The sequence below is a fragment of the Malus domestica genome, chromosome 04, assembly GCF_042453785.1.
Source record: "Malus domestica chromosome 04, GDT2T_hap1".
Lineage (NCBI taxonomy): Eukaryota > Viridiplantae > Streptophyta > Magnoliopsida > Rosales > Rosaceae > Malus > Malus domestica.
In genome coordinates, this window is record NC_091664.1 from 7,425,153 (window position 1) to 7,450,531 (window position 25,379).

The 25,379-nt window shown below is 36.3% G+C and overlaps 3 protein-coding genes and 1 long non-coding RNA gene across 6 annotated transcripts; 3 read left to right on the plus strand and 1 right to left on the minus strand.

The window, feature by feature from the left end:
- The first annotated feature begins 6,508 nt into the window (after window positions 1-6,508).
- On the plus strand, window positions 6,509-8,348 carry LOC103419229 (uncharacterized). The gene is made up of 3 exons (XR_011579937.1): window positions 6,509-6,844; window positions 6,907-7,115; window positions 7,924-8,348. It is a non-coding gene; the product is annotated as an uncharacterized lncRNA (long non-coding RNA).
- Window positions 8,349-14,422: 6,074 nt separating this feature from the next.
- LOC114824346 (nudix hydrolase 8) lies at window positions 14,423-18,141 on the plus strand. 3 transcript variants are annotated; one of them, XM_029100985.2, is made up of 10 exons: window positions 14,520-15,160; window positions 15,542-15,593; window positions 15,710-15,837; window positions 15,971-16,036; window positions 16,282-16,419; window positions 16,769-16,846; window positions 16,957-17,007; window positions 17,142-17,176; window positions 17,422-17,530; window positions 17,645-18,141. In XM_029100985.2, exons 3-10 carry the CDS (start codon window positions 15,832-15,834, stop codon window positions 17,849-17,851), a joined length of 690 nt encoding a protein of 229 aa, XP_028956818.1. In that variant the 5' UTR covers window positions 14,520-15,160; window positions 15,542-15,593; window positions 15,710-15,831; the 3' UTR covers window positions 17,852-18,141. The 3 variants fall into 3 exon arrangements, with proteins under 3 accessions (XP_028956816.1, XP_028956818.1, XP_028956817.1); XM_029100984.1 differs by having other exon boundaries at window positions 14,545-15,160; window positions 15,690-15,837; XM_029100983.2 differs by having other exon boundaries at window positions 14,423-15,160; window positions 15,542-15,837.
- Window positions 18,142-19,339: 1,198 nt separating this feature from the next.
- Window positions 19,340-23,360, plus strand: LOC139194962 (uncharacterized). The gene is made up of 4 exons (XM_070820125.1): window positions 19,340-19,440; window positions 20,421-20,554; window positions 21,141-22,318; window positions 23,346-23,360. Exons 1-4 carry the CDS (start codon window positions 19,340-19,342, stop codon window positions 23,358-23,360), a joined length of 1,428 nt encoding a protein of 475 aa, XP_070676226.1.
- Window positions 23,361-23,432: 72 nt separating this feature from the next.
- LOC139194963 (uncharacterized) lies at window positions 23,433-23,810 on the minus strand. The gene has a single exon (XM_070820126.1). The coding sequence runs from the start codon at window positions 23,808-23,810 to the stop codon at window positions 23,433-23,435; it is 378 nt and encodes a 125-aa protein (XP_070676227.1).
- Between the last annotated feature and the right edge of the window lie 1,569 nt (window positions 23,811-25,379).

A 25,379-nucleotide genomic window follows, 5' to 3' on the forward strand; every position in this document is an offset into this window, starting at 1 on the left:
CTGTTCGTAGGATTTACTTCCCTAGAAGAAGAAAGACATGACACAAAAATGAATCCATACTCGATCGTATCTCAATCATTTTCATCCAACGAGATTAATCTGTATTACTCCTAAGACTTGAAGTTCTTGGTCGAGTATACTAGTTTGGGTGAGATATGGAATTGAAATAAGATTATCAACAATGATGTTTCACTTATAATAGTAGCTACCAACATAAAAGAAAAGCAACAATATCAAACCGTGTTCCGTAGATTAGTGGCAATATGGAACTAATTGGCCAACTAAAAACAATCCATTAGATTCCTTGACTAAGTGGAAAGTGTTTGGGCTATTATTTCCAATACCATCCAACTCAAAAGGAACCGTAATGAGATAAATGAAATAGTGTGATATAGTGCCGCCTTATTGCACAAGGCCTCTCTCATGCGCCTTTGATTGATTGCAGCTTATAAACGTGGTTGTAATGTATCTTTGTTATCATGACACGAAATCTACATGTAAGTTCTTGAAGAATTACATAAATTAGTTCAAAGAGTTCTAGACCACATAACACCTCTCGATTTAGATGAGGCTTTCACTATATGGATGCAAAACAACCCATGGGGATGTGGTATACCCATTCAAGTGAAAATTTAATCAATTAGGGGTATGTGCCCCTGCGTGTACAAAACCGAAATTGCTAAAGTTGCAGTTCATATCAATGACATAAATCTTACTTAGACTTATGCGGAGCTTGAGAAAACTACCTTGCACCTGACGTTAGACTTTGAAATGAAAGATCTTGGAAAACTCGAGCATAGTGATGATGGTATTCCAGTCCACCAGTCGAACTACACCAAGAAGGTGTTACTTTCGAGTATACCCCTAATTGCTCGTATGCTAGATGAAATTGAGACCTTTGCGAAGGTTATGGAGCCTAAAGTTCCATATCTGAATGAAATTGGCCTTTATTGTACTTGGCTCAAAGCACTAGATCAGACATCTCTATTGCTGATAATTTTTTGGCATAAAATAGTGTTATGCCTACATGCCACCATCAAATTGGTGTTAAAGACGTTTTTCCATTATTACGATTTGGGGTTATTCTAACCCTATGCATCTTAGAATGAATCACACTCACTTAGTTCCCAAAAAAAATGCATACCTTATGGGATACGCTGACACAAACTATTTACATGTCCCTTGCACGTTTTCTAATGAGTTATGTCTTTACCGTTAAGAACACCGCAATACCTTGGTGGTCAACCAAATAGAAGTTTGTTGCAAAATCTTCAAATCGTTCCAGGACTCATTGCGCCACACTATGCCACACGTGAGAAACGTGAAGACTATGTCGCATGTATCAACTAGAACATAACATGATACATCCAAGAAGTCAACGCTAAGTATATTGCGTCTACATCAGCAAAGCATCAGGGTAGGCTGGGCAAACGAGTCATGGACCCACGAGTAGGGGCAAGTAGTGGCAATTTTAGGCGAGTTCAGAGCGGGTTTATATTTTTCTACATTTAAAACGGTGCGGGATGGGTCAGTTCCTAGTAAATAGCGACGCAGGGATGTCCTAATTTGTGATGACACGGGCCTCCGGCCCGGACCGTATCCACCATCTAATATTGGAGATTAAATCTATACCATCCAAACATCTCACACTCACAAGGGTCTTAGAGTTTGTAGTTTACTCTCAGATTTTCTTGAAGACTCCCTTAGACTCGGATGAATCTCCTCTCTTCAGTCAACCCTCTCGCATCTCGATGATGGATTCGATTCTCACTCTCCTTCATCTTGATCTCTTTATCCTAGAGTCCAAAATGACTCTCTTCCCTCTTGAACCTCGATAGTTGACCTTCATCCCTCAGCTTCTCTGAAGTTGACTCCGAATCTTCGACCACCACCATCATCTCCTCTCAATTTCGACCACTACCTCACGGTCCTGACCAGTCTATCTCGAAGCTAAATCTTCAAACAAAAGGTATTCAATTTTAGCCTTTAGGGATTTAAGGAATTTGGGTTTTTCTAGATTTAGGGATTTTGATTTTTTTTTATTTTTTTTGGTTAATTAATATCATACTCTGGGTCTGGACCTGGATTTTTGCATTTGCAGGCTCATTAAACTGGGGGGGGGGGTTTAATTACCAATTATTGTATAACTATAATATGCACTCAATTAGGAACAAAGGGGTAGATTACAGCAATCTTCTATAAGTTTTAAAAGGGTTTGTAAGCACTTGATTAGGAACGACGGGTAGGTAAGCTACCAATTCTTGTATAATATGCACTCGATTGGGTTACTCAATCTCTTTCCAATTTGTGTAATTCTAGAGAAATCAATTTGTTGCATTTCCAAAACCCGGATGTTGTTGCAATTCAACCTTTTGAGTTTACCAATGTAGTTAAGCCGTTTATTGTTTTGTTGCTTGAAAAGTCTAGTCTTGTTTTATGATTAGCTTACTCGTTTGATTCTCTTTGTATGTTAGGTAAGGTGGTTTTGTGATTTGTTTGTATTTGAAACTTGAGTAATCTATTATTATGCTTTAGATCGAATGAGAAAATCAAGTTATTGCTGCTGTGCTCGGCAAGGTTTTACAAAGGAGGAATGATATTGCCTAATTCCTGAATAAATGATACAATAATCTATTTTTGAAAAAAAAAAATTTAATTGGACCCGACCTGAACCGGCCAGTTTCAAATGGGCCGGGTTAGGTCCAATTCCAAGAATTAGAATTGCTACACCTGTCCAGCCTGACCCATTTCATTTTAAAACCGGTCCTATCGAGTTCCTCCAAATTTCGACCCGGCCCGACCTGTGCCCCCTAATCTGGAGATTGAAGTCAAGCATTCAGATCCCAAACAACCTTGCCAGCCTCTTCACGACGTCACTGCCAAAGTCTACCTTCCAGAAGCTTGTATGAGGAATTGGTGCGTAACCATTCATTTGCAATGCTTGTAGCTCTCATTTCTAAGTTTTGTTAAAACTCAGGACAATATCCAAAAGTATACTCACTTGTTAAAATTAGGAGCATTTTTCCTACTTAGTTTTTGCTACCTGACTAGGATTTAACGTGATCATACTTTTGTGAGTTTTCTACTTGCGTCCAGAAGAGTATAATTTTGAATTAATGCAAACTTTTCACATTTTTCCTTAGACTATGGGTTCTTCTACTAGGTTTTGCCATAGCGACTCTGGTGATTTACTACCAATGCATTCTTTCGTTTAATTTGAGACTCACATTCGCTTATTGTGCAGACGACTTCATCAACTAAACTCACTTCATTGTTGAAGACCTGATGCTGTATTTTCTTTGAGTATTTACACACTCAAGGGAGAGTGTTAGGAATGTGATTGTGTAAATCCTACTGGGATTCTATAGTATTTTTTAGATAGTGTCATATTTCATTGTAATACCTAAAAGGTAAGAAAATTACATTTCCTACTATTATAAATAAAAGCACAATGAGGTGAGAAAACCTTTTTAGACCTCTCCAAATGAGATGTCAAATCCTAAGTGGAATGACATGTAATCAAATTTGAAAGTAGAAGCAAGCTTCAACCGATATGTCAATCATATGTGAATTGACATATGAGTTTTCATATATCAAATTTGACATATTAAAGGTGATGCCAAATAATTTGTAATTATTTTATTGTGTAGGTCCCATTAATGCACCAATTGTAGATCTTGAAAGTTTATTTTAATTGATTTCTTTTTAAAATGGTTCATACAAATATCATTTATAAAAAACATATCGGTTGGAAAAATAAAAAATTTGACATTGCCGCGAATTAACATTTGATATTTATCTTGTGACATCTTCATTTAAGATTTTCTCTCTCCCTTGACGCCGAATCCACTCTCTATAATTCTTTAGTTAAATAAGCCTACAAGAGAATTATTTTTTGTAAAAGTTGTTCTTTAATTTAATTTAATTTTTAGTTTATGTGATAATAAAGTTGAGAAAAATGAAAAAGTTAAAATGAGAAAACAAATGATAAAATTACTAACATCTCCCTTTTCCTTATACTAGAATATGAGCGTCAATTATCTTTATATATAAAGTCAACAACCTTTTTTCGAGTAACAAGTTTCACCAAAAATTTTGAACAAAAATGCCCCCAAAACAAAAATTTCAAAAGCAGCCCAAATAATGCACCAAATAATGCAGGGGTATTTCGTCATTTTAACAGTGTTTTTTTAATAATTAATTCTTTTTGTACGTTTTTTTTTATTTTTTTTATTTTTTATTTATAATTAGTATATCACAATAGGCTAGCAATAATATGATTCAATCAGTTATTCATTAAATATTATTTTCTCTATTTTTAAATATGTTCAAAACATCTTAAGAGACGTGTAATGCCGGTTATAAAAAATGTCTTTCACACGCGCATAATAATGTGATTAAATTAGTTATCAAATGATTATTTTATTTTTTCTTACAAACGATATTATTTACACTAAGGGAGATGGGGATTGGCTTAGCCTTACAATGGGCTAGCAATAATGTGATTCAATCAGTTGTTTACTAAATATTATTTTCTCTATTCTTGATGTAAATTCAATGGAATGTAGATAAAAATTGAAATACCGATTTTATTATGTGAATTCAGCTACTTTGTGTAACATCCCACATCGCCCAGGGGAGTGATCCTTAAATGTATATTCCCATCCCTACCTAGCACGAGGCCTTTTGGGAGCTCACTAGCTTCGGGTTCTGTAGGAACTTCGAAGTTAAGCGAGAAGGGGGCTAGAGCACTCCCAGGATGGGTGACCCACTGGGAAGTTGCTCATGAGTTCCCAGAAACAAAACCGTGAGGGCGTGGTCGGGGCCCAAAGCGGACAATATCGTGCTACGGTGGTGGAGCGGGCCCGGGAAGTGATCCGCCCCGGGCCGGGATGTGACAATTGGTATCAGAGCCTAACCCTGGCCGTGGTGTGCCGACGAGGACGTCGGGCCCCTAAGGGGGGTGGATTGTAACATCCCACATCGCCCAGGGGAGTGATCCTTAAATGTATATTCCCATCCCTACCTAGCACGAGGCCTTTTGGGAGCTCACTAGCTTCGGGTTCTGTAGGAACTTCGAAGTTAAGCGAGAAGGGGGCTAGAGCACTCCCAGGATGGGTGACCCACTGGGAAGTTGCTCATGAGTTCCCAGAAACAAAACCGTGAGGGCGTGGTCGGGGCCCAAAGCGGACAATATCGTGCTACGGTGGTGGAGCGGGCCCGGGAAGTGATCCGCCCCGGGCCGGGATGTGACACTTTGATTGGTTTGTGAGGGGTTTTTTCTAACATGATCTAAGATTATTCAATTACTTGAAATATTTGATTTTCTTTTTTGTCAATTTACACATATAAATATATTTCAAAACGTGTAAGTCGCGTGTAGCATGTCGTAATTAAAAATAATATTTTTTGCACGCACGTAAGCATGTGCATAAAGGCTAGTACATCACGCACGTGCATGAATGCTAGTACAATATAATATCAAGAATATCAAGCAATGACTAGAATCGCAGAAGGTTTCACATATTTTTAGCACTAGCGTAGGACAACATCTTTGTTCTGCGACCTTAATCATTACGTGGTAATTTACATTTCCCTTCAGGCAATCTCTGATGTTTTATGTGCAGTGCTGCATATATCAACGATTTAATTATAGTGCTGGCAATAATGAAATGTCATAATTTGTGGATGGTCCCATTCCCATATGAAGTTTATTCTTTATGCTCCGACCCATGTGAACTGTGAAAATAATATGAACAGGCCATTTCACAAAGATGTCCTTTGAATTCACGAAATTTTTTTTATTGTAACGAAAATACGGATGGTATATCACGTATTTTTAAGTAAATGGTCGAAAAATTTATTTTTTAAGTTATTAACTTTTTAACACACATATCTTATCATTTGTATAATGATACGTGGTGTACTACCTCGTACACCGGTCATACTAGAAAATCTCTCCAAATTCACGTGCTATATTGTTGTCCGATAATTTCCAAGGGTAGAAGAAAGCCACTCTGAAAGTAAGTTTGTTTTTTCTCCCTACTGAAAGTAAATCATCACATGTTGATCAAATAAAGAGAGGCGACCATCACATGTTTGTTAAAATAAAGAAATTACGTTCTCATACTTTTGTAATTGCAAAAAAATTTGGGTGTTTCAGAGTACCGATAGTTTTAATGGTTTAACTATTAAATCTTTAATTTTTTATATTTTAATTAAAAATATAACGATTAAAAGTACCGGATACACAGACGCATCTAAAAAAATCTTTTGTAATTTTCTTGCCTTTTTTCATTCTGAATTTTATCCCTTTTCTCACATTACATTAAAGGAAAATTAATGAAAAGAGTTTGAAAACTTTGAATTTTAATCAAAAACCATGTAAACAACTTTATTTAATGGTTAAGACAAAAGTCAACACTGAACTAGTCCAATTAAGATAACCCAAACAATTAAATTTCGATTTGCCCCTAACGGCAAGTCTCTTGTCCATCTAATATCTCTTCCGGATCTCTCTGCAATACTGTGTCTCCCTTTCTCTCCATGACACAACGACAACGATCTCCGCCACCACTGCTACCTCAGACCTACCCCGGCCCCGACCGATGAAAAGCTTGGCTCCATTGAACTCAATTCTATCTTCCAATCTTTGGTGTCTTGCTATTTCATTTGAGCCCGTGCCACTCATTTTCGTATGAGAGAAAGAGAAGCGAAGATCGTTTGAGCCCGTGCCACTCATCTTCCAATCTTTGGTGTCTTGCTATTTCATTTGAGCCTGTGCCACTCTGTCGCCCCAACCATCACCACCTTCGTCGTCTCACCCGCTCTCAATCATCATCAGGTACTACTCTCACTCATCTCCTCATTGTATCCGTCCATTGACGTCGAGCAAAACTGCATCAGCGTCTACAACAACGTCGTTGGAGTTCCTGTTGAGATTCACCAGAAGGAGAAGGTCTACATCCCAGAGTTGAACTTCGGACATCTTCTGACTAGTAGCAATTACTATCATACGGTGAAGAAGACCACCGGTGGACACAACGACTACAGCCCCAAGCTTACGAACATCTTGTCCACCGAGTTCGTCATCGAGACGACGGACGTATAAGCAGGTATAAAATTATGGATTCTCTAATTTATGTGATGTTTGATTTGTGTTTAGGGTTTTAGTGTTTTGTGGAATTTGGGAATTAGCATTTGGTCTTCTATTTTAGGGTTTGATGTGTATAAAATTGTGTATATTAGGGTTTCGATGTTTGGTGGAATTGCATAATTAGGATTTGGTCTTTTGTTTGTGATTGTTTTGGTCTTCTGTTTGTGATTGTTCATTTAATGTAATTTCATTTTGTAATCTGTGATTTATTGAGGACTATTGTGACTAATTTCTCTTTGGGTTTGAAATGTATTTCCAAATTTCGATTGACCAAATATTGCAGCATGATGTAAACATGTACTCTACCTATATGGGTTTGAAATGGATTTCCAATTGATGAGAGTTGATGTATACATGTACTCTACCTATAAAATTCACATTCTTTCCCGAATGCTCTCCAGTTCACAACATTCACTAGCATGCTTGTGTAAGTTTTTATAAAGTGATGTAGTAATGGTAGTTTAGAATGGTTACTTTGATAATTTTTTTGAAAATTTCTGTTGTGATATTTTTGTAATCTGTTGTTTCATGAAATCTGCATAGTTTGTCCAGTTGGGTTTTATGTACAACCAAACTGAAAAATGCTCAAAACTATAGGATAAATCTTAGAAGACCAACTTGAAACGGGTCAACAAACTCATGTAAAAAGTTTGCAGGAAATCCTAATAAGTCACAAGTTTTTTCACGTGCTTGACTCTAGTTCATATAAGTTTCTCCTCGATAGTTAATGATTGTCATTTGTATGAAATTTTCCTCACTTTTCATAGGTGAAAGTGGAAGATGCATCTCTTCTTGCATTATAACACGAAGGTTGTCGAGCATTGCTAGCAGAACCTAAAGTCGACATGTTACGATAGATGGGCTCTTGCGTTTTGGCGAGGGGAATGCAGGAATATGCTTGAACATTGAAGATTTCTTGTAGATATGGCTTTGGGCTCGCCTGCTTTCCTCTTGTGTTTTGGCGAGGGAAATGCAGGAATATGCTTGAACATTGAAGATTTCTTGTAGATATGGCTTTGGGCTCGCCTGTTTTCCTCTTGTTATGTGAGATGCAATATTTGGCATTCTTATAAGATGATCTAATACGATCGAATGATTTCGAGCTTACTCGGTCAAATGTTTGTTACACATCGCTTGCTTGTTTGCTTAACTGAACAACCATTTATACATTGAAGTGTTTACTTGTAGTTCATTACGGATCTCAAGATCGAGTTGAGATAGGCAGTGATGACCCAAAGTATTTGTATTCTCAAATTGAAATGAGGCAACTTAGTCAAGACTGCAAATGAGTTGATGTTATAACCTTGAAAACAAGGGTCAACCTTTACCTTATTTGTTGGTTCTTAAACAAACCTGAAATTGGTGCATTACATGAGTAATGATATTTGATCAATTTTTTGCTAGGAACAACTTACAAGAGAACAATAACTTGGACTCATGCGTGTTAGAGGCAAGTGAATTTTACAGGTTGTAAATTGAAAAACTCATCGATTGGTCATTCTGCGTTAAATAATGTAAGTGTTTGTTTCCTTGTTTAATAATGCATTGGCAATTTAACTGTTGTTCCTCACAGTCGGCTTTCTCAAAATAACTCACACTATTTCTAAAGTGAGCCACTATTTCTTGAACTATAACAAAATAACCCACATAATCAACACTATTTCTGAAGTAAAACACTACAAAATAACCCACATAATCAACACTATTTCTGAAGTAAAACACTATTTTTTGAACTACAACAAAATAACCTACTATTTAGAAAGCGAACCAAAATAACCCACATTATTTATGGAATTACAATGTAATAACCCATACTATTTATGAAAGTAAACCAAAATAACCAATACTATTGCTAGAACTACAACATAATAATCCACATTATTTTTTAAACTATAGAATAATCACCCATACTATTTCTGAAAGTTAACTAAAATAACCTACACTATTTCTGAAACTACAACATAGTAACCCACACTATTTATGGATCTACAACATAATAACCCATACTATTTATGAAAGTGAACCAAAATAACCCACATTATTTATGGAACAACAATGTAATAATCCACACTGTTTCTGAAAGTAAACCAAAATAACCTATACTATTGCTGGAACTACCACATAATTCACACTATTTCTGAAACTATAGTATAATCACCCAGCCTATTTCTGAAAATGAACCAAAATAACTTACACTATTTATGAACTACAACATAATAGCCAACACTATTTATGAATCTACAATATAATAACCCACACTATTTATGAAAGTGAACCAAAATAACTCACATTATTTCTAGAACTACAATGTAATAACTCACACTATTTCTGAAAGTAAACCAAAATAATATACACTATTGTTGGAACTACAACATAATAATCCACACTATTCTGAAACTATAGTATAATCATCTACACTATTTTTGAAAGTGAACCAAAATAACCTACATTATTTCTGAAACTACAACATAAAAACCCACACTTTCCCTGGAACTACAGCATATGAACCCACACTATTTCTAAAACTACAGCATAATAACCACACTATTTTTGGAAAGTGAGCCAAAATACCCATACTATTTCTAGAACTACAACATTTTACCCACACTATTTCTGAAATTGATCCAAAATAACTCACACTATTTATGAAATGTAACAAAATAAACATCATTTATGGAATTAAAACAAATAACTCATACTAATTTTGGTGAACCAAAAATAAAGCGCACACTATTACTGGAACTATTGCAAAATTATACATTATTTATGAAACTGAAGAAAACACACTTTCTCATGGTTATAAAAAATGTTAGGTGCTGGTCAGGTGGCAGAATGAGACTTAAGAGGACTAGGTAGATGTAAAGTAAATTTATTATCTATCTTTGGTGATTTGGTAAATTTTTATAGAATGAGATGAAAATTTAAATAATTACAACTCTCTAATGCTTTATAAAATATTTTTCCACATGTTTTACACTTTTATTTCATTTTAAATTTACAATAAATTCATGTGGGAAAAAAAAAATTTGAACGTGACAAAAAAAATGCTTTTGAACAACAATTTAAAAAAAAATTAAATAAATAAGGGAGGGAGCATTGGTATGTGACGGCTAAAAGAAGGGAGGTGGGGCCCACACAATTTCTTAAACATGATGGGATGCTAGCTGTCCAAATTACATTGGAAGGCAAATTACTAAAACATTAAAGATGAAAGAGTGAGACCACGTGGGGTGCAAGTGAAGACTAACTTGTATTCTTCCTCTCTTTCCATTAGGGGTAATTATGGAAAGTTATATTTGAGTGTGTTGGGTCCATCCCGTGTATAATTTTAAGGTTTTTGTCCTTAGGTTTAAATTTTAAAGAAAACTAATGAAAATGGTTTGAAAACTTTGAGTTTTAATGATAAGGATAAAATAAAAGGTAAAATGAATAGTACCAGGATTGACTTTTTAGTATAAAAATGTGGTTTTTCATTAAAGTGAATAGTATCAGGTGTTTTTCGTTAAAGTTCATTAAATTTTAAAAGCTTTTGATTAAATAATATTTTAAGCTGATTTTTTTTATTAAAATAATCTTATTCCAAATCTTTTTCATTAAAGCTCTATTACATTATTCCATCAATTGTTTTTTTTTTAATACATTACTCTAGCAATTGTTAACTTTTCTCCACGATATCAGCGTGCGTAATATCAATATTCTAAGTAACAATATTGACGACTCATCAAATGCTCTGCAATCAAAAGTTATTAACAAATCAATAGGCAGAGTTGACGAACTGAATATTGTAGAACAATGATTCAGTTGTAAAAATAGGGGTAATACTTTTGATTATGATTGCTTGAGGAGCACTTTGATAAACAAGCCTTTATAGTAACATGTTTTATATACATTTAGGGTATGTCCTTGCAAAACAATTTTTCGTTTTTCAGACACAAAAATGGGTGAAATACGTTTGGCATACTGTTTTGTGAAACTAAACTTTGAAAAACAAAAAAACAACATTTAGCCTAAGTTTTGTAGAGCATTGAAATAATGTTTCCTTCGTATTTTAAAATCAGCTTTCAAAATAATAGAAAACAAAAGATACCTTATAAAACAAAGTTAGAGTTTAAGTAAAAATAAAATCATGTATGCTACCAATACCGCTGCCACCACATTCTCCATCGTCTTAGTATCACCACCACCACCACAAGCACCATCTTTGACACCATCACCTCCCACTACCATCGTCGCCACTACCATATGCTCCACCATCATCACCCTAGCCACCATGACCACCACCGTCCCACCATCGCCACAACCGACATTATCGCCACCGTCTCACCATGACCACCACCACTCGTACCTTCGTCACCACCATCATCTCCACCACTAACTCCACCACCACCACCATATTATCCAATTTCATCACCTCGCCATCATGGTCATCGCTACCTCTACCTCACCGTTTTAGTCGCCACTGTGACCATCACCACATTCTCCATCCCGTCACCCTCACCATGGCCACACAACCTCACCATCTCCACTAGCATCATCCCCAACTCTCAACCACCATTTTCACAGTCATCCCTAATAAGTATTGTCAACACAACCATCCCCTTACCACATTGCAGCTGTCACCGCTGCCACCACCATCACTCCCTCCACTCCCTCAACCATTGCCCTCTGCCCTGCTATTGCGACCACCTATATCTCACTATTACTAACACCTTTATTCTCACCACTACTCCAACCATCTTTACTACCACCACCACTCTCGTCTCAACCACACCATCCTTAACACCACCCCCACAATTACTACCAAACATAAACATATATATATATATATACAGGACATTTGTTAATTGTCAAATACCATCTTTACTACCACCACCACTGTCGTCTCAACCACACCATCCTTAACACCACCCCCACAATTACTACCAAACATAAACATATATATAAATATATACAGGACATTTGTTAATTGTCAAATAACACTTTTTTTTAGTTGTAAATTTGCTAAGGATGTTTGGGGTCAAATTCCTGACCTTGCAAGTTCTGTTTTGAATAGTTGGTTGAACCAATTAAATACTAGTGAAACTGAAAGCCTTTCAGCCTTAAGCAAAACTTTAGTAATATGCTGGCAGATTTGAATGAAAGGAACAATTTAGTTTTCAAAGGATTAGGAGCTCGTCCAGCTAAAGTACCTATGATTGCTGCTGTTGTTGGACAAGAGTTATTTAAAGCCAATTACATGACAGGAAAAGGGAGACTCTGTTTGGAAGAGAGGACTATTAAGTGGAAAGCTCCAATAGAAGGCACTTTGAAGATCAACTTTGATGGCTCGGTGGCTAGAGGTTCAGCTGCTGGAGGATTTGTCATTCGATACTCTATTGGAAGGCCAATTGTTGCTAGAACTCACAATCTCGGATCAAATACTATTACTGTTGTTGACGCTCTTGCTCTTAGGGATGTTCTTCTTTTTGCAAAACAGAGAAATATCAAGGATGTGGTGGTTGAAGGTGACTCCAAATTAGTTATAAATGGGATTCTCGATCGTTGCAAGATCTTTTGGAGGCTCAGAACTATCTTTGAAGACATCAAATGGCTGGGGACCTCCTTTGATTCTATTCAGTGGCAACATGTTTATATAGAATCCAACTTCCTCGCAATGGCTATTAAATCCATTGGTCACAATGTTGACAACATTTGTAGTTGGGATGGGTTGCTTCCTAGTGAGGCTCACCAAGCATTTGAATTACTGTATGGGATCCGGGTGCTCCCGGGGATTCTCTATATCTTAATAAAGTTTGTTTCATAGCAAACATTTGGTACTAGAAACGTTATCAATGTTTTCATTCTCTAAAATCATTGTCGAACTAAACTACCAAACGCATTCTCAAATCACAAAAATGCAAAATCCTATTTGTCCTTTTTGTCTTACAAAACAATTTTTCAAAAATCGTTCCGTAAAACGTTACCAAATGAACCATTAAATTTGTCCAAAAAAATTAAAAAAAATCCTCTGTAGCCTCTCTGTGAAGATATGACATGTAGTGAAAACATCATTTTTACCCAATCTTCTTCAACTTTAATTTTAGTTACTCACCTGTTTGATTGTTTTAGCTAGGGTACGCATATGTAGAACTTAAAGGTTAAGTTTTCTAGTCTGACATTGAGTAGTGGTTATAAATTTGGGTTTCCACATGTGCTAAATTGGAACCTTGAAATGATCATGTTATACATTTTAAACAAAAATTATTATTATTATTATTATTATTATTATTCAGGAGAGGGAGAGAATTCGAAACTATTACATTAAATTTAGAGAATGAGGAGTTTTGAACTCGGAACACATAGGTAAAAGCTCAACACCCTATCCACTAGAATATTGGACAACATGCATAATTTAACACACTTAATAATCAACCCTTAGTACTACGGTCTATTAGTATTTATCTTCACTGGTAAGTGAGAGGTCTTATATTCGATTATCGCCAAAGGCGAATTTGAACCACATTATTTCTAACACATTGTGAGGCTAAAACCATCCCTCCTTTAGTGTAGATAGTATCGATTGTTCAAAAAAAAAAATTTAATAAACCCTGTAAATATATGATATCAAAGTGGAATAAAATTGAGTAGAAAAGAAAAAATTTCAACACCACTTGGGATAAGATCTTCCTCCTAAATCGACATATTGCCATGTCCAAATTTTCTCCCTCTTTATAGTGTAGATTTTTATTTTGATACAAGTGGTATTGCTACTTTAATTTACACTAAAGGAAGAATTTGAACTCGAAACGCGATAAATTAAAGACAACTCTAACCATCAGGACAGTCCATCAATGTGAATTAAAGTAAGGGATTTAGCTATAGTACACATATTTTGACATTTGCTTTGTAGAACTGATCTTTTTAGTAATGACGACATAATAAGACATATTAATACTATATAAGACATATAAACACTGATCAATTATGCAAACAAATTTCAAAATATATTATGATAGCTAATGCGTAATAACATTATCGCTTGTCATCAAGAAAAGGAAACAAAGGCATGAGCATTCTGATTTTTCGTAGTTCGGTCCCTCAAGTATATGGAATGTGCTTGAACCATACACTTGTCTCAAACCATGGGCGTGGGTGGCCGGTGACCCGAACAGAGGTGCCTACCTGACTATTTCGCTTTGTCACCATACAGATATTATATAAAATATATCAATTATTCGATTCACATTTCTTTTTATAATTATTACTTGATATGGTGTGTGTCAAACAAGGAACTCACCATGCATTTCACACCACAAAAATTAGGAAACACGTCCACGTAGGCACTGTAACCTTGATTTTTTCAGATAAGATTCATGCAATAAACATGGCTTTAATTTATTGGCTGTCCTCACCTTGATTTGTTCCACTTTCAGTCTTCATCTGTTTGTCTCTCTCCTTTGGCAATCTCCAAGTCCTCAACGCGTTTCATGAATTTTCTAATTACTTATTTTAAATTTTAGTTGCTTCCCTCGTTTTCTCCATTGAAAATCTGACATAAAATATTTGATATTCTTTTGAGCTGATCATTCTCACATATTGTAAAACGACTACGTTAAATGATCATGTTTAGTGCTAATCTGCTTGCTTAATTGTCTCTCATAGCCTGTTCTCGCAATCTGTACTCTGCTGTGCAAGCAAACAAATTCTAGTTCACTCCGAGCCAGCGTCGAATCTTATGGGAATATATATTTTTTTATGATTAATTACTGTTGATTAGTCCAGGTTGAAGGTGGTGTTATATTTAAGATCATTTGGTTTTATTGGATGGTACAGCTGTGGTCAGTTTAAGGTCGTTAGGATTTTGGATATCGCTAATGGAGATGAGTTTGTTTGAATCGAAGTCTATGTCTGTATCTGTATCTGAGACGGTTCAGATGGGAAGAAGATTGTATTTGAACCCGTTTTCGAGTTCCCGGCACATACCAGCTGCTGTTAAATTCTTTCCACACTTGTGTTCTTGCAGGGGTAAGTGTTTTCAGACCATAATAATATGGATACAGGATTAGAAGCTTCTAAAATTTTATTTCGTTCCGCAATATTGCTTGAACGGAAGTGATTTCCGCACTCCATTTTCTCTCCTGCACTCTCTCTGTTTCTCTAGCCCTTCGATTGAATAAACGAAAAGATAATCAAGAGACAGAAACAAGGGGAAGAGCGCAGACGGAGAAAATGGGAGCATGAATATCACTACCCTACTTGGAATTCATTTTCCTTTTAAAAAGAAAGTTGGAAATTTATCTTAGTGCTTGAACTACATTTTAAGTTCATCCGTAGAAAGCTTTCTTTTTCTTTTTTTTTTTTTTTACTGAATGATGAATTTCTTCTGTTTTCTCGATTTTTTTCCAGGGTTTCGTCTCAAAGCTTGTTATTCTTCTGAGCCTTCTAGTTCAAGCAATAGGTATCTGTCAGTTAACGCTATTGGTTCAGTTGGTGGAGATAAACTTGCAGCTGATACTCGTTTGTTTCAAATAATTAATGGAACGAATGGCTCAAGACCGAATCTGTATTCTACAGAGATAAGGGTACTTGATGCTTTTGATGATGAGTATGGTGGAGTTATAGTTGATCCAGAACGATTACCAGAAAACCCAAATGCCTTTGCTTGTATCCTACATTCCTCACTCTCTCGTTGGAAAATGGAGGTATTTACAAACTTTAGTCATCGAAGGCCTTTGATTTCCTGATCCCTTCTTTTAAATGACCATTGATCTTCACAATTGATTCAAATTTTCATACTTGTTCATTTCCTGTGAAATAATTTGCATTTGACTGCAGGGAAAGAAGGGAATTTGGCTAAAGCTGCCGGTAGAAAAAGCTGAGCTTGTTCCGGTTGCTGTTAAGGTAACTTTTCTACACATGACTTTGAGATATGGATCTGTTCTTTCTTCAGCTGAAGGTGAATGAGAAATGGGATTTGATCCTTTTCTATCTGGAATGGATTGCCCAAAAGTTAACAGAACAAGTAAAACACGAAAAGAATGTCTTAGCATCATCGAGTGCTAAAAATGCTAGCTATTTCTTCCTTTTACTTTGATCGTTACTAAGTGTTGCAGTCTGTATCTCTGAGATAAGCCGTTTGGTTGCAGGAAGGCTTCCAATACCACCATGCCGAACGAGGTTATGTGATGTTGACATACTGGATCCCGGAGGGACCTTGCATGCTTCCTGCCAATGCATCACATCAAGTAGGGGTTGGAGGATTCGTCATCAATGACAATAATGAGGTATAACATCCTTTGTTAACAGTAGAAGGATCAAACTACTTCAATTGTTGCATCAGATATCCTTTTTCAGTTTAGGTGTTCATTATAAAACTGGCCAATTTCCTTGATTTTTATTTCAAAATCATAAAATAGTTTTTCCTTAATCGTATGCCTTCGGTAATCAGAGTGCTAAGCAAGAAAACTACATACATAATCTTGTCACAAACAACCTAAATTGCCATCACTTCACCCCAATCTAATACGCGTCTAATATTAATTTGCGCCCCACAAATCCTATAGTTCATCTGCCTTTATAAACTTGCTCAGGTCCTCTGATTGAGTCCGGTACTAACAAAATAATGACTTGCAGGTTCTTGTCGTACAAGAGAAATATTGTTCTCCAACATGCGAAGGCTTTTGGAAATTACCTACCGGCTTCATCCTTGAGGTAGGTTATCCAATTTTGGAGTACCTTGACCACAGTTCTTTTAACTTTCACTATGTTCAGCAGAGACTTTAGTTCTTCGTCAACTTGTTTATTTCTTCCTTTGGAATCAGTCGGAGGAGATATTCACAGGAGCTGTGAGAGAAGTTAAGGAGGAAACCGGGGTAAGAATTTGTCAATAGATATGGTGATATCTGTTCTAACATCCTATTCCATCTAGATCGTACTAATTTAGTCTTTTAGAATAGTTTAGAATATTCTTCTAAATAATGCTAGGTGCAATTTGTTGTTATCGCAGATCGATACCGAGTTCGTTGAAGTTATAGCGTTCAGGTAATAGCTATGTGTAATTGCTAATTTTCTGATAAAAGGTGAACAAAACTAGGATCCAACATATAGTATCGCTAATTTTTCTATTGCAGTCAGCATTGTTTAGAGAATGCTGCATATTTCTGAGCGTAAAGTGTTCATAAGTAAAGAAGTTGAAACAAGTGCTATGGGACACTTCATATAAATTCGGATTACTAATTTTCTACAACAGCAAGTATGTAATAGTTTTGTTTAACATTCAACTCCAGGCATGCTCACAATGTAACTTTTGAAAAGTCGGATTTGTTCTTCATCTGCATGTTACGACCGCTATCAACTGAGATTATAGTTGATGATCTTGAAATTCAAGCAGCCAAGGTAAATATTTGCACTCAAAGAATACAAGCTTATGCAGACCAAACTAGGTTTTTTTTCGCGTTGCTGGATTTTACGATTTTCTCTAACTTGTAGCGTCTTCAATTCCTTGTGCAGTGGATGCCCCTAGATGAATTTGTCGAGCAACCACTGATACAAGAAGATTCCATGTTCAAGAAGGTCATTTCTATATGCATTGCGCGGCTGGGGAAGCGTTACTGCGGTTTATCTTCTCATCAAGTGGTCTCCAAATTTGATGGCAGGTTATCTTCCTTGTACTATAACGTTGTTGACACACAAGATTCCAACTGTTCAACCTGTTGAAAGAAGGCCTGCTCAATCTCAGTACTGCCCAAAAATCTCAAAGTGTTCTGTATATGTGGAGTTTGAAGCCAAATGCATCATTATTGTAACAAAGTTTCAAACAAATGCTTCTTCATTTTATTTCTTTAGTTTTCTGATGTACATAGAAAATATGTCTTCTAACTAAATAAAATGCCTAATCCCCAAATGTTACTAAAAAATATTTGTAATTGGTTTTCTTCTTAAGTTCATGTATTTGTAGCGTTTGTATGTGACAAAAAGAAATGAAAAAACCCTTCATTTGGTGTTCAGAGACTTTTTTTTTTATTTTAACAAACGATATTATCTACACTAAGAGGGTGAGGGAATGGGTTAAGCCTCATAATGGACTAGCAATTATGTGGTTTAATTTTACTTTTGGCGAGAATAGAATATAAGAACTCTCACTTACAAATAAAAAGAAATACTACTAGACCGTAGTACTTAAGTGATTGGTGTTTGGGGACAATTAATTGAAATATTTATACAAGCACCCTGTAAAAATGTGTGTTTTTTCTAAACCACGCGGGAGAGGGAAATTCAAATTCAAATGTAAAGAAGCAAGTTCATTGCTATATCTACATCGTCTAACACACCTATGGACAATTTTGCTTTGTGTTAGTCATCCATAGAGTTGGAATAAAAAAGTGGAATAGTAGTTGTCGAATTTGGTGCTGTCAATTGCACAAGCCATTCCCAATGGAAAATTTTTAGTTGTGATAGGAACACGGATGGTACACCATGTATTTTTATGCAAGTGGTGAAAAATTTTAAATTTTAAGTTATTAACATTTTAACCCACATAATCCACCATTTATATAGGGACACATGATGTACTATTTCGTGTGACGAGAATATTGAAAAATCTCTCATTCCCAATGAAAGAATACATTGCCTGCCGGCTGAAAGAGAAAACTGAAGGACATTAGGGTTGCTAAGTCAAAATTATTGTCTAAATAATATATCCAGAAGTCAGAGGCAAAAAATAAACAATGTCACGCTGGTGGTCCTATGTTCCTAAGTTCCTAACTCATTGCTGAAGGTCAAGCTTTGTTGGACGGATTGCAATTTGCCAAAAAGGAATTAGAAGGCTTCGTATTGAAAGTTACTTAAAAATTCTCATCGACTCATCAGAGCAACTTAAATCTACTAAAGACAATTACGGTTCAGGTTATTGAATCAAAACAATTACTGTCTTAGTGGACAGTAATTGTCTGAGTGCATTTCTACCACTAATTAAATTGCCTAGGCAATTGGTATTAAAATATTAGTTTTTTAATAAAATAATAAAAAATATTTTTATGTTTAATTTTTTACCTATCTCGTCACACCACGTGTCATTAGTCAGAAATACAATTTTTCTAGATAGATTTTCAGTAGATTTTTAACCAATCACATAGGACCACAAGTCATGATCCCGTAAGAATTTTGTGGATAGATTGATACAGTGGCGGATCCATAGTGGGGTCAATGGGGTCGCACGACCCCTTGGAAGCCATGGAAACAACCTTAGAGACCCCTTGGAGCTTCTGGTGCGACCCCTTGGCTGCACACCAAGTGTTCGACGAAAGGTCTGAAAGAACTCCTCGGCTGGGCTGGTTGAAGACGAAGGCGCGCGCTTGTTTTTTTTAATTTTTAAAACAACCTGGGCAAACCGACGTCGTTTTGGCCCAGGAAAGCCAAAACGACGTTGTTTTGGGCCAGGTCTGAACAAAAAAAAAATGCCCAGCGTGTCCTGGGCAGGTTTGAACAAAAAAAAAAGCCCAGCGTGTCCTTTTCAGCCCTATTTCACACAGATCCGAAGCCATTCATTCCAAAACCCCCAAATTTCTTTTGTTTTCTCCTCCTCCAACCCTAAGTTCCAAACTCAATCCCCCCAAACCCTCAACTCCATCTCCTCCCTTGTTGCCGCCATTAAGGTGCCTTTGTGCTGCCGTCGTCGTCACTGTGGTGGTGGTGCCACCAGCTTTGCTCTTTGTATTTGCTCATTGTTATTGAATTCAAGTAAGTTCTAAACCCTATGTATGATATTTTTAATTTAATTGAAACCTAATTCATATTTATTTTGATTATATTGGTGGTTTGTTTATATTGTGAGTATTTATTGAGAACATTTTGTATATGTGGAATATATTTAATTTAATTGAAATTCAATTCATATTTATTTTGATTATATTGATGGTTTGTTTATATTGTGAGTTTTTATTTTCATTATTTTGTATATGTAGAATGCAAGATGAGATATTTAATTTAATTGAAATCCAATTCATACTTATTTTGATTATGTTGATGGTTTGTTTATATTGTGAGTATTTATTTTGAATATTTTGTATATGTAGAATATATTTAATTTAATTGAAATTCAATTCATATTTATTTTGATTATATTGATGGTTTGTTTATATTGTGAGTTTTTATTTTCATTATTTTGTATATGTAGAATGCAAGATGAGATATTTAATTTAATTGAAATCCAATTCATATTTATTTTGATTATGTTGATGGTTTGTTTATATTGTGAGTATTTATTTTGAATATTTTGTATATGTAGAATTATTATGGAACGGTTTTTTAAGAGAAAGTCATCATCGGGTTCGGGTAGTTTGAATAATGTTGATAGTTCAAATACTGTTGGTAGTTCAAGAACTCCAAGTTCAAGACAAAGTCAGTTAAATGGTGTTTTGGGTAATCTTGAAGCGGATCCTGGATTGAGAACTTGAATAATAGATTATGATGCTAATATGAGAGATGAGGTCCGAAGATCATATCTACAAAAAGGACCTTGTCAACCAAGAGGTCATAATTTCCCAATAACTAATATGTCGGGAATTAATCGACGCTTCATTCCCCAATGGTTTGATGAGTTTGATTGGTTGGAGTACAATATATCTAAAGATGCGGCATTTTGTCTCTATTACTATCTCTTTAAAACCAATTTTGCACAAGTGGGTAGTGAAGCTTTCATTGGACACGGATTTAAGACTTGGAAGAAAGGGAGAGAAAGATTTAAGATGCATGTTGGACCGGTTGGGAGTGTTCATAATAAGGCTAGAGAAGCTGCTACAAATTTGATGAATCAAACTACACATATTGAAACGGCAGTGAGCAAACACTCCGACCAAGCTCGTAAGGCTTATCGCACATGCTTGAATGCATCAATCAAAGTGCACTAAGTTTTTATTGCGATAAGGTCTTCCTTTTCGAGGCCATGATGAAAGTGCCACTTCAAGCAATAGGGGAAATTACTTTGAGCTATTGCAATTCCTTGCAGATAATAATGATAAAGTTAGAGAAGTTGTGATGGAAAATGCTTCGGGGAATCTCAAATTACTAGCTCCTAGCATTCAAAAAGAAATTGTGAATTCTTGTGCCCTTGAAACACTTGATGCTATCATGGATGGTCTAAAAGATAGATTCTTTTCAATAATGGTGGATGAAGCACGTGATGTGTCGATGAAAGAGCAAATGGCTATGGTGTTGCGTTATGTGGATGACAACGGGCATGTAATTGAAAGATTTGTGGGTATCCAACATGTTACCAACACTACTTCAAGTTCCCTAAAGGATGCTATTGACACATTATTTTCTCGCAACGGTTTGAGCATTTCCAAGCTACGAGGACAAAGTTATGATAGTGCTAGCAATATGATAGGTGAGTTGAATGGCCTTAAAACAAAGATATTGAGAGAACAACCTTGTGCATATTATGTTTATTGCTTTGCTCATCAACTTCAACTAGCTCTTGTTGCCGTAGCAAAGAAGAATATAGACATTGCCTCTTTTTTTGCAATGGCTAATAGTGTGGTTAATCATGTTGGAGCATCTTGTAAGCGGCATGATTTACTTAGAGGGAAACTTCAAGAAGAGCTTGTGATAGCTTTTGAAAATGATTGTCTTATAACGGGGCGAGGCTTAAATCAAGAAACAAGTCTCAAACGTGCCGGTGACACACGATGGAACTCACACTATGGTACCTTGATTAGCATCATTTCCATGTTTTCATCCGTGGTTCATGTGCTTCAAATTGTTATTGATGATAATCCCAATGAAAGTGCAGGTGAAGCAAATAAGTTAATGAGAGAAATACATACTTTTGAGTTTGTATTTCACCTTTTCTTGATGAAAGTCATATTGGGACTCACAAATGATTTGTCACAAGCATTGAAAAGGAAAGATCAAGAAATTGTGAATGCAATGGCTTTAGTGAAATCATGCAAGGAAAAGCTACATTGGATGAGGAATAATGGGTTCGATGCATTGGTTGATGAAGTATCTTCTTTTTGTGAAAAATATTATATTGATGTTCCTAACATGGAAAAGGCATTTATACTTCCAAGGAGGTCAAGGCGTAATACTCCAATAAAGACAAATCGTCATCATTATCGTGTGGAGCTCTTTATTTATGTCATTGATGAGCAAATTACGGAGTTAGAGGATCGCTTTAATGAGGTAAATACCGAGTTGCTTATTTGTTTGGCATGTTTGAGTCCGAAAGATTCATTTGTAGCTTTTGATAAACCAAAGTTACTTCGTCTTGCTCAATTTTATCCTCAAGACTTTTCGGATGAGGATCGTTTGGCACTTGAAGATCAACTTGAGATTTATATTCATTATGTGCGTTCCAGTAGTGATTTCTCTCAATTGGAAGGGATTGGTGATCTTGCAAAAAAAATGGTGGAGACAAGGATGCATCAAGTATTCAATTATGTATATTTGCTCATTACATTGTCTTTAGTTTTACCAGTTGCAACTGCTTCAGTGGAGAGAGCATTTTCTGCCATGAATATTGTTAAGGGTCCACTTAGGAACAAAATGGGAGATCAATGGTTGAGTGATAGCTTGCTTGTTTATATTGAGAGAGATATTTTTGCTTGTATTGAAAATGAAGCTATAATGCTTCGTTTTCAAAATATGAAACCTCGTCGTGGACAATTATAGCTTGTAATATTGTTTCCGTTATGAATTATGAATGAAAGTACTATGATTTCATTTTCAACATGTTTTTCCATCCTAAATTTTTTTTTTTGGACTTTTACACTACGACCCCTTGTGGTAAGATTCCTGGCTCCGCCACTGGATTGATAAGATTTTTAACCAATTCCGTCACGTCATGTGTTACTACGGCGTGCCACGCAACATTATCTACAACATAGATTGGAAGGTCACAGACGACCCTTTCAGTGGGGAAATCCCAGAATCAACGATAAAACAAACCTCAAGTTGTATTATTCATGAACCTTGTGTAATCATTGCCTAAAGATCAAAAGATAAAACAATTAATATTAACTCATCGCACATCCCTACCAAAATTTGGCTTGAGGATACACTAGTTAGGCATCAAAGAAATAAAAATACGATGGTGTAAGTGATGTAGGCATCAGATTTATAAAAATTGAAATAGAACTAATAACATGCATTAATCAAGAGATTTTTTTTTATTATTTATTTTAAAGACAACATTTTGTATTTCATTCAGAAGCCAATAGGCTAACAATTACAATGGAGTCGAGGCTCTTCCAGGAGATCATACACAATGATTGGAGGGTGATCAAACAAAGTACACTCACCATCCGAATGGATGGCAAAGCGAGCTATGAGCAACAGAGTTGGCTTGGCGGTGGATATATGAAACAATAGCTCCAGTGATCAAAAGAAGCAGTGACTTTGCATCCTCGATGATTGGCCCAACATGAGACAAATTCACTAAAGATACATTCAAGGCCAAAATGATCTGGTGAGAATCGCTCTCAAAGACAACATTATGAATTCCCCTTTCAACCACCAGCTTAAGCCCAGTACGGATGGCCAACGCCTCCACTTGGACGTGTGAAAAGACATCAGCAAAATTCCTCATTGCAGCTCCCACAAAGCACCCATTAGAGTCCCTGATCACAATTACTGCACCACCAATCTCAGCGTTATGGTTCCACACACCATCCATGTTAACCTAGTGATATCCCGGAGGTGGACTTGACCATCGTGGAGAGATAATCAGGCGAATATGAGCCGGAGGTTTGGACGTGATTTTTAAAAATTCCTACCACCAATTAAAAGCACGGCACGCCACGATATTAGGCATAGGATTCAAAATCTCCCCCCAGAATTTTGAGATCCTAGCTGACCAAATAGCCCAAATCTTTATCAGGATCCTATCGAAGTCGACCTGATTCAAAGTTTTGTGCCATTCGGAATGCCCAATCCACTACAAATTCGTCGGCTATAGGAGATTGGAAAGCACCCATATGAGAGGAAAACCAAACAGCTCGGGCAAACAGACTCTAGCAGAAGATGGCCCTCTAACCCACAAAAAATACAATGAGGGTCAACAATAATGTGTTTGCGAATAAGATTGGATGGCGTTGGAACGATATTAGACAGAATTCTCCAGGCTATCATTTAACTTTAGGTGGAATGTTGGCCTTCCAAAGCATTTCCCAAAGACCATCGAGGGGACAACTTGGTGTCGAGGAGGAAACAAGCAGAAAGGGCGGCAAAATCCAGTTCCTAGCAACATGATAAGCACTTTGGACGGTGAATTGCCCTTTCTTGTCATAATGCCAGATGATTCTATCTTCCATTGGGCGCTTGCTCAGAGGAATAGATCGCACTAGGTCTACTTCTTCCTTCGAAAGAATCGAAGATAGGAGGTCCATATTCCATTGGAAATCAATCATGATAAAGTCGAGAACAACAGATATGGGCGTGTTCACAGGCCTTGGTGAAGAAGCCTCGAAGGCCCAATTTACCATCTTGATCCTAGCGTAATAATCTTTTGGCCCGCACAAATGCTACGCCATACAAACGAGGTATTCAGCCACACCTTCGCATCCAAAAAGGAGGAATGCGGGAAATACAGAGCTTTCAGTAGCCTAGCCACTAGAGATTGAGGTTCCACAAGTAATTTCCACCCTTGCTTTGCTAGCAACCCAAGATTAAAGGCGTAGAGGTTACAAAACCAAAGGCCACCCTCTGATTTTGGTCGACAAAGTTTGTCCCAAGCCAACCAATGAATCCAATTAGAATTACTTGTATCATTTCACCAAAACAACGCCATAATTTGATGCAAGTCATCGCATAAGTATTTTGGCAGTTGGTGACAGTACATCGAGTATAGTGGGATCGTTAGGGCAATCACCTTCACTAATAACTCTTTTCCGGCTGCACTCAGACATTTCCCTTTCCACCTTGGAGTTTTTTCCAAAGACGTTCCTTTATGTTGTAAATTGAGAGTTTCAATATTCATGCAACATCATAATTGTACAAGAGTTATAGTCAGAATATATATACAAGAAGAAAGGAACCGAAACATATGGCTCATTGATTTACACCTAGTCCTAGTCAGCTAGTTACAATCCCTTGAAATAAGGAAAAAAGATAAAGCCTACATGCTGAAAAAGTTGATGCCATGCTGCACAAGCTGATGCCATAATGCACAGTGCACAATATTACTTTTTCTGTTGAAAAGCTTGCATAAACAGTACTACTTTTTCTTCCTGCTGAAAAGCTGCAC

Coding starts and splice junctions, on each gene's coding strand:
- LOC114824346 (XM_029100983.2), top strand. CDS start 15,010: ATGGAGATGAGTTTGTTTGAATCGAAGTCTATGTCTGTATCTGTATCT. Junction 15,161..15,541: donor ACACTTGTGTTCTTGCAGGG/GTAAGTGTTTTC, acceptor ATTTTTTTCCAG/GGTTTCGTCTCAAAGCTTGT. Junction 17,531..17,644: donor TTGAAATTCAAGCAGCCAAG/GTAAATATTTGC, acceptor TTCCTTGTGCAG/TGGATGCCCCTAGATGAATT.
- LOC139194962 (XM_070820125.1), top strand. CDS start 19,340: ATGGGGTCGCACGACCCCTTGGAAGCCATGGAAACAACCTTAGAGACC. Junction 19,441..20,420: donor CACCAAGTGTTCGACGAAAG/GTCTGAAAGAAC, acceptor TTGTATATGTAG/AATTATTATGGAACGGTTTT. Junction 20,555..21,140: donor TCAGTTAAATGGTGTTTTGG/GTAATCTTGAAG, acceptor AATTCCTTGCAG/ATAATAATGATAAAGTTAGA.
- LOC139194963 (XM_070820126.1), bottom strand. CDS start 23,810: ATGGATGGTGTGTGGAACCATAACGCTGAGATTGGTGGTGCAGTAATT.